General features: G+C 45.4%; 2 protein-coding genes across 2 annotated transcripts in view; one reads left to right on the forward strand and one right to left on the reverse strand.

The window, feature by feature from the left end:
* Positions 1 to 21: 21 nt before the first annotated feature.
* On the reverse strand, positions 22 to 6,305 carry LOC143284086 (uncharacterized). Its single transcript, XM_076590725.1, has 2 exons — positions 5,986 to 6,305; positions 22 to 3,397 (listed from the first exon to the last, which is right to left on the reverse strand). Exon 2 carries the CDS (start codon positions 3,341 to 3,343, stop codon positions 2,684 to 2,686), a length of 660 nt encoding a protein of 219 aa, XP_076446840.1. The 5' UTR covers positions 3,344 to 3,397; positions 5,986 to 6,305; the 3' UTR covers positions 22 to 2,683.
* A 2,867-nt stretch (positions 6,306 to 9,172) lies between these two features.
* The window catches only part of LOC143284087 (uncharacterized), a 49,243-nt gene continuing 45,915 nt past the window's right edge, over positions 9,173 to 12,500 (forward strand). The window contains exon 1 of the mRNA XM_076590726.1: positions 9,173 to 9,329. Coding sequence (XP_076446841.1) covers positions 9,237 to 9,329 — 93 coding nt within the window. The 5' untranslated portion in view covers positions 9,173 to 9,236. The remainder of the gene's footprint in view (positions 9,330 to 12,500) is intronic.

Genomic DNA, 12,500 nt, shown 5'->3' on the forward strand with positions numbered 1-12,500 from the left:
TATTGAATTCATGTGGAAACCTGTGTGTGTGTGTGTGTGTGTGTGTGTGTGTGTGTGTGTGTGTGTGTGTGTGTGTGTGTTCACCCATTTTTTTTTTAAATTTCTGCCATTTCAAGTAGCAGTGCTTATCAAATTCTCGTGAACTTAAAATTTCTCTTGGTGTTGCAGTACATAAAACCTCTCACACGAAACCGAAAACCAGAGGAGTCAATAATGACAAATAAAAAAAATAGTGTTCCATTAATCCCTCCAAACACCTGCCTCCACTTCCTCCTCGAAACGTGAAGAAAAAGATAGGAGAAGCTTTAGCCAGGAATGGGCTTGGTGCTTAAGGGGTGTGTGTGTGTGGGCGGGGAGAGGGGAGGGGAAGGGGAGAGGGGAGGGGTGGTGGTGGTGGTGGTGGTCATGAAAGCACATAGTATTACACACCACCTCACGTGTTTTTCTAGGCAAGGCGGGGTGGTTGTTGGCCGATGACTGAACGAAGTAAATCAACAAAAAAAACAACAAAAAAACCCAAACAAACAAACAAAAAAAGGTCAGAGTGTATCACATTATTTCCCATTTGATGATCATGCGTTTCTCTCTCCTGCCCCCCCCCCCACACCCCCCCCCTCTCTCTTTGACTCACGCGCGCGCTGTACCATTCATTCATTAACGTCAAGGACGGATCAATACAAACATTCATGACCCCCTCCTCCCGAAAGACCAGGGTCACCTGTTGTTCAGACTGGCCGCCGAAAGCTCACGGATTTTGGCAGCAGCTAAACTTGTTATTGTTTTAAATCTTCACGCCTGACTACCACGTAAATCCCCTTCGAGAGATGCCTAACGAGGCGAGCGCTTAATCCTTAAAGGGTTTCTTTAGCTCCCGGGTGGAAGGATTTGGTTGGAGAGGTGGGGGTGATGGGGGTTCAATTCATTCAAATGCCATGCCTTAAACAGGGACCAGACTCACGTGGAAGGCTCGTGGCACCTGCATGTTGTAGGTTAACTTCTGTAGTATCAGGCTGATGGCTTACTTTTTATTATGAATCAACACCTTCACAAATACACTGACGCCGGAAATTTGATAATAGGCTTGGTGGGTATTTCCGCCCCAAACTCCCAGGTCATTACATCTTACAGACCAGCTTGTTCCGGAGCTCCCTTTTCGTTAATACCAATGGCGGAAGATCGAATGTACCCGTTAAAGATCCTGTATTCACTGTCAGAGAACAGTAGGTTTGGGAAACACTGAAATACCCAGCATGCACCAACAAAATTCATCAGCAAGTTGATGTTGGTCTTGTAACCGGAACACAAAGAAAGAAAAAAAGAGGACACACTCACAGACACACACACACACACACACACATATATATATATATATATATATATATATATATATATATATGTGTGTGTGTGTGTGTGTGTGTGTGTGTGCATATTTGTGCCCAACTATTGTCTTCTCCGCGCCCTTCCTCTCCCTCACGTGCACACAGAAATGAACACTGGCGCTGAGGCATTGCAATCTTATACGATTTCCAAACCACTAAGAGGTAGGCTACCTTGAAATAGTCAAAGGCTCGGATTTGACTGGCTCAGAAAAATAACGACAAACGTCTTACTCCATACAGACTCACTAGTGTGATTTCTGTAAACCTTTTCTTCCTTAAATCAGTAAGATAATGAATAAAAATTTAAAAAAAAAAAAACGTAAAGGGAACACACACACATACACACACACACACACACACACACACACACACATATTTTTCCCCCCACGGCATTCATACGGCATTTAGACATGGCACTGACGAATGCTGACTCTGCCAGCTTTTTTTTTTTTTTTTTTTTTTCAGATCAGCATTTTATGGTTTGTTTTCTTCGCTCGCGTAATACTGGCCAGCTAAGTTCAACACAACACACATTGCCTCAAGGTTCACATATTGCCCAATGAAGCAGGCACAGATCTTCATGATTCATTTCAAGTCAGAGCGAAACTGTCAGCAGACATCCAACACGAAAATTGGTGTCTTTCTACTTTCGTCCCGTGAAAACATACAAGGGTAGTTCATGCACAGTCATTCGCGAACTTTCAGCACCTTCAAGTGGTGAAATTCTCACATTGCAAAGTCTCTTCCCCGGCACTCTGTGTAAGAAGCATGGACAAAAAAGGTTTGTGTGTGTGTGTGTGCATGTGTGCGTGCGTACGCGCGTGCGTGCGTGTGTGCGTGCGTGCGTGCGTGCGTGTGTGTGTGTGTGTGTGTTGTTGTTGTTTTAGTTGTTTTCTTTCAGTGTACAAGCACCATGACCATGGTCAGTTGAAGAACAACGAACATGAGGAACAGGATGAAAAAGAATGGTGTCGTCAAATCTTCTCCATTATCAAGGAAAAGAAACAACCACATTGGTTTTGTTGTTTCTGTTGATGCCCCATCTTGAAGAGACTTGAGGTGTCGTTCTCACGTGTCACTTTGCTCAACAGAGAAAGTCTAACAGCAAGTTCTTCATTTGTCCTGTTCTTCTGTTACTGACCGTGCTCCTTGTTTAAGATCCCCTGACGGAGCACCGTTCTCCCGAGACTCATGGAGTTCACAGCGCTGTGGCTGTGTCAGGGTTTATCTTCAGAAACTTTCTCCATGTTCCCGTTGGAGACAACGTGTCGTTCTCCCGTCTTCGTCTGGCCATGGAGAGGAGTTCACTGCGCTCCTACCCCGTTGTAGACCACGTGCTGCACCACGTGCATGCTGGAGAACCGCTCGGGAAGTCCTTGCAGCCACTTCCGGCACTTCTCGTTGTTCAGCCTCCTCCACTCCTCCTCCTCAGGACTCAGCGCCTCCCGCTTCTCCTCCTCAACCGTCACCACCACCTCCTCCTCCTCCCCTTCCACCTCCTCTGCTTCTTCCCCAGCCCCCAACACCACCACGTCTCTCTCCCCAGGCCCGGATTCCGAAGACGCTGCACACCCTGAAGAGGTCCTCTTTGCCTCGGAGCCGGAGCGGGTGGCAGTGGACCTGGAGGTGGTGTTGGAGGGGCGGGTGATGTTGGTGGTGTGGTGAGGATGGTGGGGGAGCAGTCTTGGCAGGGAGGTGGTTCTCGGGGTGGTGGTGGTGGTGGTGGTGACAGTGCTCTTCATGGTGGCGGCGTTGGAGGACCGTCTGATGTTGGAGGCGGACTGAAGTCTCCGGGCGTCATGACGGGACAGACGGGAACTGAAGGAGAAGGGGATGGTGACGGTAAGGGTGGGACCTCGATGCTGGTGAAGGTGGTGGGTGGTGGTGGTGGTGGTGGTGTCGTGTCGTTTAGGCAGAAGAGCCAGGGGCGGGTTGTAGAAGATCTGTTTTGCTGCTGTCGCCATGGTCACGAGAGTTGTTTTTGTTTCTTGGTGTGTTTTTTTTTCGTAGTGGGTAAACTGCAACAGAAAATGGGTTCCACATGACTATCATTATCTCTGCACAAGAAATTGGATTCGTTGTTCAGAAATGATATAATGTCTATCGCTCAGGAGGTCTCAAAAATGTGTTTATCTGATAATGTCAAACAGCTGAGTGCCCGTGTGTGTGTGTGTGTGTGTGTGTGTGTGTGTGTGCGTGTGCGTGCCGGTTCCTCGTTCAGTTTGGCGCTGGCACAAACGAACGTTTATTGGAAAGCAGCGGAGAGAGAGACAGAGAGAGAGAGAGAGAGAGAGAGAGAGAGAGAGAGAGAGGATGGTCGGGGGATGAGGATTATGTCGGAGGGTGGGTTGGGGTTGAGTGGTGGGGGGAGGGGGGGGAGGATGATAACCAGTACGTGTGACTGACAGAGCAGGTCGAATTCAATAAGCTGTTCCGGGTATGTGTAGCGTGGGGGTAGTGGAACATGTCTACATGTATGAGTAGGACAAGGTCACGGTTGCTGGGGGGCTATGTTTTATGTAAGCGGCTGATAGATTGCAAGGTGTGTGGGGGGGGAAGGGGAAGGGGAAGGTGGTTGGTGGTGGTGAGTGGTGGGAGGGAGGTGGTCGGAGCGGGAGGGTGGGTGAGGAGGTCAATGAAAGGGGATGGGAGGTAATGAGTGCCTGCTGACTGATTGACATCGGGTGTAGTACATCAAAGGGAATGCTGTGCTTGTGCCCCAGCGTTGATGCTTCTCGTTCTCTCTCTCTCTATTGACTTCTTCCTCTACCACTCGTTTATTATTCATTTTCTTCACTTTATTTATATCTCAGCTTAGGTTTGTTCAAAACTCATGTATGTTCACGTCTTATAGTTATGATGACACCCGTCACATATTCAGTATGTACATGTGTCAGGACAGGACTTTATTTTAGATTTTCTTGTTGTCCTGTTCATCGATATCTGTGTTGTATTGTGACATGTTCCAAATAGAATTACTGTTTAAACCAAAGGGAATGCATTCAGTTGTCTTTCTCTGTGTCGCCGTTATTACCTGTGTCTACACTTCTGTCTGAGAGTTTCAGTTTCAGTTTCAGTTTCAGTAGCTCAAGGAGGCGTCACTGCGTTCGGACAAATCCATAATTATACGCTACACCACATCTGCCAAGCAGATGCCTGACCAGCAGCGTAACCCAACGCGCTTAGTCAGGCCTTGAGGGGGAAAAAAAAGAAAAAAAAGGGTGAATAATAGATAAATACATTTTTTTTTTAAAGAAAAAAACAACAACTACTATTACTAATATTAATATGTATAAGGCGCAAAAACTTGATGGGTCAACTATAAGCGTACATAAATAAATAAATAAATAAATAAATAATAATAATAATAATAATAATAATAATAATAATAAAGAGAAACACCACCAACAACGAGAGTAGCAAGAACAACAAAAACAGTTCGGAAGTTCCACAATGGGACAGTTACAATTTTCAAGGACTGCAGGTGGTCTCCTTCTTCTTCTTCTTATCATTATCATTTGCATTAGTGATAGCAGTAGCATCGAGCAGTGAAGAAAATGAGAATCAATGACTTTGGAGAAAAGAAGGTGGAGGAGGAGAAGATTCACGAACAGATAATTATCGATCAGGAGGAGGAGAAGATTCACGAACAGATAATTATCGATCAGTCCACCAGATATCGATCAGACAAAACCCGAGATATCAACATGCCTGCCCGGCACGTGTGTGTGTGTGTGTGTGTGTGTGTGTGTGTGTGTGCTGACCAGTTAGGAGTTGTTTGGTTTGGTTTCATGGCCAGATAGAAGGGTGATAAGTTGATGTACATGGATTTTGGTTTCCTCACACACACGCACACACACACACACACACACAAACAAAAAACACACACACAAGCTCTCTCTCGCGCGCGCTCGCACACGTGCCTGCCTGTGCACGCACATAGGCTGCCGACGAGGACGTGGAGTGGGAAATCCAACAAACAGAACTCTCTATGAAGGAATGAAAAAACAAGGGGGGTGGATCGAGTGGCAGGGGAGTATCAAATAGTGAATGTAATCATATCGATAAAAAGAAAAAAAACCCAACAAACTAAGAAAAAAACTGAATAATCAATCAGTGAAAGTAATAACCAATAATAGTTCAACGAATAAAGAAATAAATACTTACATAAATAAACAGATAAACAAACATATAAATAAATAAACACTTGTTTCGACAAAAATTCAAACCAATAAGTAGTATTTAGAAAAATAGAAATGAAACACACGAAATAGCAAGCGAGGAAAAAAATGACAGTAGGAAAAAAAAAAAAAAAACCACACGAAAAAATCAAGAAAGAGCATGTACATTAAGCCAAACAACAGCAACAACAAGCAAAGGAAGCGTGTGCATTGAATTAAACACAAAAAAGAAAGAAAAACAGAAAGAAAAAAAAAGAGAGAAGCACACACACACACACACACACACACACACACATGCCGACACACACACACACACACACACACACACACACACACACACACACACACACACACACACACACACACACACACACATGCCGACACACACACACACACACACACACACACACAACTATAGTATTCACCTGATCGTTGTATAGTTGCCCCTCTTCTTCAACAATCAAACACTTTCCAGTCTTTCTTCAACACCAAAAGTTCGTCAGATATCCGCAAAATATCGAACTTAAAATTATCCAAAGATCGAAAATTATTCTCCAGCAGAATACTCCGTTGAATGACAAACAATCAGTAACAACTTCTTTTTCTTTCCTCGGCAGCAGGGTCGGTACCGGAATGAGTAGACTTGACGGTGCCAGCCGGTTTTATACGAGACGTACACACACACGCGCGCGCGCTCACAGACGCACGCATACACAAGCGGGAAACCCACTAAACAATCAGAGCTTAGACCAGTGACTTGCAGAGACGAAACCGGTACTTTTCTTCGTCATAAAGTGAGTTCTAAAAATATACTTTAGACGGGGAGAAGTTCAGCCGGAATTGATTATTGTCGATTCCCGACATGCGTTTTGTTTTTTGTTGGTTTATTATTGTTGTTGCTGTTGTAGTTTTCTTTGATTTAGATTTATGCTTGATTTATTGACTTGCTTTACTGACTTATTACAATAATTTTGCTGCGATCTCGATATGACAGAAATGCCCTAATAGTGTTATTACGGTGTTATTATCAATGCAATAAAAACAACAAGTAATGAATTCACTGTATGCACATACACGTTATTTACTGATACAGAATGTAGTGCATCACACGAGCTACGCGCAAGCACACACACACACACACACACACACACACACACACACTACCCTCACGAAAGAGACAGAGGCAGATATCGAGAATATTTCCACCAAAACAAGCTTTCCAGGTATGAAAAACCTTTTTTTTTTTTTTTTTCAAACGAGAGAGAGAGAGAGTGTGTGTGTGTGTGTGTGTGAGTGTGTGTGTGTGTGCGCGCGCGCGCGTGCACGAACGCGCAAATACTTGCGCGCTCCTCCTGTATTGCACTACATTTGTGTTAGTGAAAAAAAAACTGACAGTGCTGAATGGGAATCGACAATACGGAGACACACCCCCCCCCCCCCCCCCCACCCTAAGTCACAGGATGTTGTCTTTCTTTCTGCTGTGGTGACGGGATGGTATCTCGTCAGCCAATCAGCGGTCGCGTTTGTCTGGAGGGTGGGAGGAGGGGGTGGGGTGTGTGGAGTGGTGGTGAAGGGGTTAGGTAGGGGGTGAGTGGAAAAGTTTGGAGTCAAGTAATTGAATGTGGGTCAAAGAACGGTTTGACTCGAACTGTTTTGTAAATTGATTTCAGCTGATCAAGGTGACAACAGCTTGTTTATTTGGACTGCCTCAGTGTTGGAAAGCTAGCGGCGAGGGGATTGGGGGTGGGGGTGGGTGGGGGTGGGGTGAGGTGTTGGGGTGGGGGGGGGGGGGGGGGGGCGGGGGTGTGATGACTGACGTACAGATAAGGCATACAGCGAGACAGTACAACTGCACACAGACACACACGCACACACACACACACATCTTACCTTTGAAGCAAGGAACATCGCATACAAGCCTAGTGAAAAAAACACAAACAAACTAACCTGGTCAAGATTGCAACAGTACAAAAAGTAACCACTGACTCACCACTGACCGTCGTCACAACAGTAACCTAATTCTTCCTTCTCTCAGGCACAATCACTGACGTGTCTACACAGGTTAAAGACATCTGTCAACAGTACAGCACAATTACCCCAGTTAGCTAGCTGTAGAGGAATGCTGTGTCGTGTCCTTACTTGCAGCCGTTGACATTAATGGGGAAAAGGTACCGACGTTGGTATGTATGTAGCCAGTGGTGTGTGGCCTACACTCCTCCTCCTGTGTGTGTGTGTGTGTGTGTGTGCGCGCGCGCGCGCGTGTGTGTGTGTGTGTGTGCGCGCGCGTGTGTGTGTGCGTCTGTGTGCGCGCGTGTGTGTATGTATGTGTGCGTGCGCGCGCGCGCGCGCGCGTGTGTATGTGTGTGTGTGTGTGTGTGTGTGTGTGTGTGGAATGTATCTAATGTTGATTCTATATATAATTTCTACGTAGTTACCACAACGAAGAGATTTAATTTGTCCATTGTGTAATATTATGAAAAGACGAGGCATATTTTGTGTCCAGCTGTTCTGCTTTAAATGATTGAAGACCTGAGTATACATCGTTCAAGTATCATAAACAGCCAAGTCCTTTTCGATAAAGTCAACTTTTAGCATGAAAGCACGAGCGTGCAATTAAAAACCTACTGCTTTATTTGTACAAATCATTCAAGTTTGGATGTATTGTATTGCTGTTCTTGGAGGACTGGTGGAAGACTGACTGCTCAGTGATGTTGAAGTGATGATAATAATTATTATGTTTATTAATTGTTCAGCTCTTCGTATTTTGTATGTTTACCTGCCTGTCTATCTCTCTCTCGTTCTCTCCCTCCCCTCCTCCACAGTCTCTCCCTCTCTCCCTCCCCTCCTCCACAGTCTCTCCCTCTCTCCCTCCCCTCCTCCACAGTCTCTCCCTCTGTCCCTCTGTCCCTCCCCTCCTCCCCAGTCTCTCCCTCCCCTCCTCCACAGTCTCTCCCTCTCTCCCTCCCCTCCTCCACAGTCTCTCCCTCTCTCCCTCCCCTCCTCCACAGTCTCTCCCTCTCTCCCTCCCTCTTTCTTTCTAATTCCAAAAATGCCATGCTGAAACAAAAGTACTTTCTGTACAGAAGTAAAATGAAATGAAATTAGGTAAATTTCAAGCTTCTTTCTTCTTCTTCTGCGTTCACTCGTATGCACACGAGTGGGCTTTTACGTGTATGACCGTTTTTACCCCGCCATGTAGGCAGCCATACTCCGTTTTCGGGGGTGTGCATGCTGGGTATGTTGTTGTTTCCATAACCCACCGAACGCTGACATGGATTACAGGATCTTTAACGTGCGTATTTGATCTTCTGCTTGCATATACACACAAAGGGGGCTCAGGCACTAGCAGGTCTGCACATATGTTGACCTGGGAGATCGTAAAAATCTCCACCCTTTTACCCACCAGGCGCCGTCACCGTGATTCGAACCCGGGACCCTCAGATTGACAGTCCAACGCTTTAACCACTCGGCTATTGCGCCCGTCAAAAATTTCGAGCGAAATATATCTGTCAGGTCTCTCTCGCCCAAACGTCCCCGCCCTCGTTATCACACATCATAGGCGAAAAAGTAGTTGTCAGGCAAAGCCGGGGCAGTGTCGCAGAAGTAACAGACCGACAATGTATACACAGGGTAGGTTTTTAGAGAAGAGCGAGCGACAGAGACGGAAGCAGATGACATGATGTGGAAGGTTTTGCCGGATTGGAAGAGCAGCGCAGTGGAAGGAGTGTTCACCATAGGTTCTTGTACCGACATGAGGACTTTTCAGAAGGTAACAGCCTGAGGAAGAACGGAGAGCTCTAGAGGGATTGTGAGCACTGAAAATGTTATTGTATCGTATCGTATCGTATCGTATCGTATCGTATTGTATTGTATTGTATTGTGTTGTGTATTTTTTTTCTCCTAATCTGACTGCATGTTAGTTTGATTTGATGCCTTCGATGTGTCTTTGTCAGTCCTGTTTGTGCTTGTCTCTGTCTTCCTCAGTTACGCTGCTGGTCAGGCGTCTGCTTGGCAGATGTGGTGTAGCGTATATGGATTTGTCCGAACGCAGTGACGCCTCCTTGAGCTACTGAAACTGAAACTTCCTCAGTTTCAGTTTCACACTCTAACACACACACAAACACACGCTCATTCGCTCGCTGTGTGTCTATCAGTATCACATTATCTCTAAACTTTCCGTCTCACAGTTAACACATTTCGTTTCCCTTTTCCTACCACTGTGTGAATGTGTGCGTGCGTGTATGCGTGTGTGTGTGTGTGTGTGTGTGTGTGTGTGTGTGTGTGTGTGTGCTCGCGCGCGCGCGCGCGCACGTGTGTGTGTGTGTGTGTGTGGAGAGAGAGGGGGCTGTTGATACGATCAGCCACTAAAAAGAAAATAAAACAGCCACAACGATTCCTTTCAATTGTAGTCAGAGTACTTGCACAGTAACAGAAGATAGTTCCACCCGTAGAGCTCCCTATTGTATTCATAGTACTTGAACTGCTAGCTGAAAATAGACCCACCTGTAAGCGAGCTATTGTATTCAAAGTAGTTGTGCTGCTGGCTAAAGATAGATCCACCTGAAAACACTTTTGTATTCTGGGTACTCGTCAGCTCATTTCCAAGTCCAGTGTCAGGTAAAGAACTCTCACACAAAACATCAACCAATGGGTTCGCACTGTCACCATACATTTTTGACATTCCTGACCTCGTAATTTCCCTGTCTATCTCTGTCTGTCTGTCTGTATGTCTTCTTCTTCTTCTTCTGCGTTCACTCGTATGCACACGAGTGGGCTTTTACGTGTATGACCGTTTTTACCCCGCCATGTAGGCAGCCATACTCCGTTTTCGGGGGTGTGCATGCTGGGTATGTTCTTGTTTCCATAACCCACCGAACGCTGACATGGATTACAGGATCTTTAACGTGCGTATTTGATCTTCTGCTTGCATATACACACGAAGGGGGTTCAGGCACTAGCAGGTCTGCACATATGTTGACCTGGGAGATCGTAAAAATCTCCACCCTTTACCCACCAGGCGCCGTCACCGTGATTCGAACCCGGGACCCTCAGATTGACAGTCCAACGCTTTAACCACTCGGCTATTGCGCCCGTCGTTCACACTGAGTTGAAAATGCAGGCAGGGACAAAGTGTCAACAATTGATTTCGGTTTGCACTATTGGGCATTGTTCATAAAAGCTGAAAAATTCTGAGGACTCTGAAAGTGTTGGAAGCATTAAGACCACAGCGGCCAGTCTGAATCATGAATGGCTGGTTGGTGGGGAGGGGAGGGAGGGATGAGAACTTGGGGAGAGAAAGAGACAGAGAGACAGAGACAGAAACATACGTACACACCGACCGACAGACTGACAGACAGAGACAGATACAGCGAGAAAAATGATCAATGACAAATGAAGAGAAAGCGAGAGAAAAATAGACAGACCAACAGGCAGAGAGAGTCAGTTTCAGTTTCAGTTAAAAGGAGGCACTAAAATCGTACACGCTGATCATTATACGCTTTACTGACCACATCTGCTGAATGAGTTTCAGTTTCAGTTGCTCAAGGAGGCGTCACTGCGTTCGGACAAATCCATATACGCTACACCACATCTGCCAAGCAGAGCAGATGCCTGACCAGCAGCGTAACCCAACGCGCTTTGTCAGGCCTTGAGGAAAAAAAACAACAACAAAAAACAAAAACAAAAACAAAACAACTGAAAATAACTAACTAACTAAATAATAATAATAGTATTAAAAAATTAATTAATTAATTAATTAATTAATTAATAATAATAATAATGAAAATAAAATAAATAAATAGATAAAGAAATAAAATAAATAAATAGATAAATAATGCTGAGTGAATGGGGGAAAAAAGGAAGAGAAGAAGTTGATGCCTGACCTGTGCATACACCCAGATGAATACACCTACATTAACACAGTCAGATAACTAAATCAAAATAAAATGAAAACAAGAGAGAGAGAGAGAGAGAAACCTAGTTCGCAAGGCCATAAACTGATTAAGAGAAAGACAAACATTCAGACATACAGACAGACGGGCGCAATAGCCGAGTGGTTAAAGCGTTGGACTGTCAATCTGAGGGGAGGCAGCCATGATTATAGACAGAGACAGAGACTGAGACAAAGGGATTAAAGGCTGATATGAACAGCGACTGATACAGAAACAGAGACATAGAGAGACAGACAGACAGACAGACAGACAGAAAGAAAGAGACAAAGATAGATAGAATCAGACAGACAGAGTGACAGAGACACAGAGACAGATTTCTGCGGCCATGGACCTCAACCAAACTACAGGGTATACATGTATATGATAGTCAGTCGTGTCCGACTATGACCATCAGAACAGCAGAGGAGGCAACTGCTGTTCCGACTATTTGGGCTAGAATTTGATTATAGTGGAGAATGCCTTGCCCAAGTACACCCCCACTCTCTCGGCATAAGAGGGTTTTAGGACAGTCGGCGTTGGGATGGTTCCCAAAGGCCAACTAGCCCACAAGGTTGCAGCACTAAGAGCCAGTGCAATTTTGCCTCCTAGTTTGAGAGTCATAGTCCTTGACAAAAGACTAAGCTGTATTTTGTAATTTTTTTGTATATCTTTTTATCACAACAGATTTATCTGTGTGAAATTCGGGCTCCTCTCCCCAGGGAGAGCGCGTCGCTATACTACAGCGCCACCCATTTTTTTGTATTTTTCCTGCGTGCAGTTTTATTTGTTTTTCCTATTGACATGGATTTTTCTACATAATTTTGCCAGGAACAACCCTTTTGATGCCGTGGGTTCTTTTACGTGCGCTAAGTGCGTGGTGCACACGGGACCTCGGTTTATCGGCTCATCCGAATGACTAGCGTCCAGACCACCACTCAAGGTCTAGTGGAGGAGGAGAAAATATCGGCGGCTGAGCCGTGATTCGAACCAGAGCGCTCAGATTCTCTCGC

This window comes from Babylonia areolata, chromosome 7, assembly GCF_041734735.1.
Source record: "Babylonia areolata isolate BAREFJ2019XMU chromosome 7, ASM4173473v1, whole genome shotgun sequence".
In the NCBI taxonomy this organism is placed as follows: Eukaryota; Metazoa; Mollusca; class Gastropoda; order Neogastropoda; family Buccinidae; genus Babylonia; species Babylonia areolata.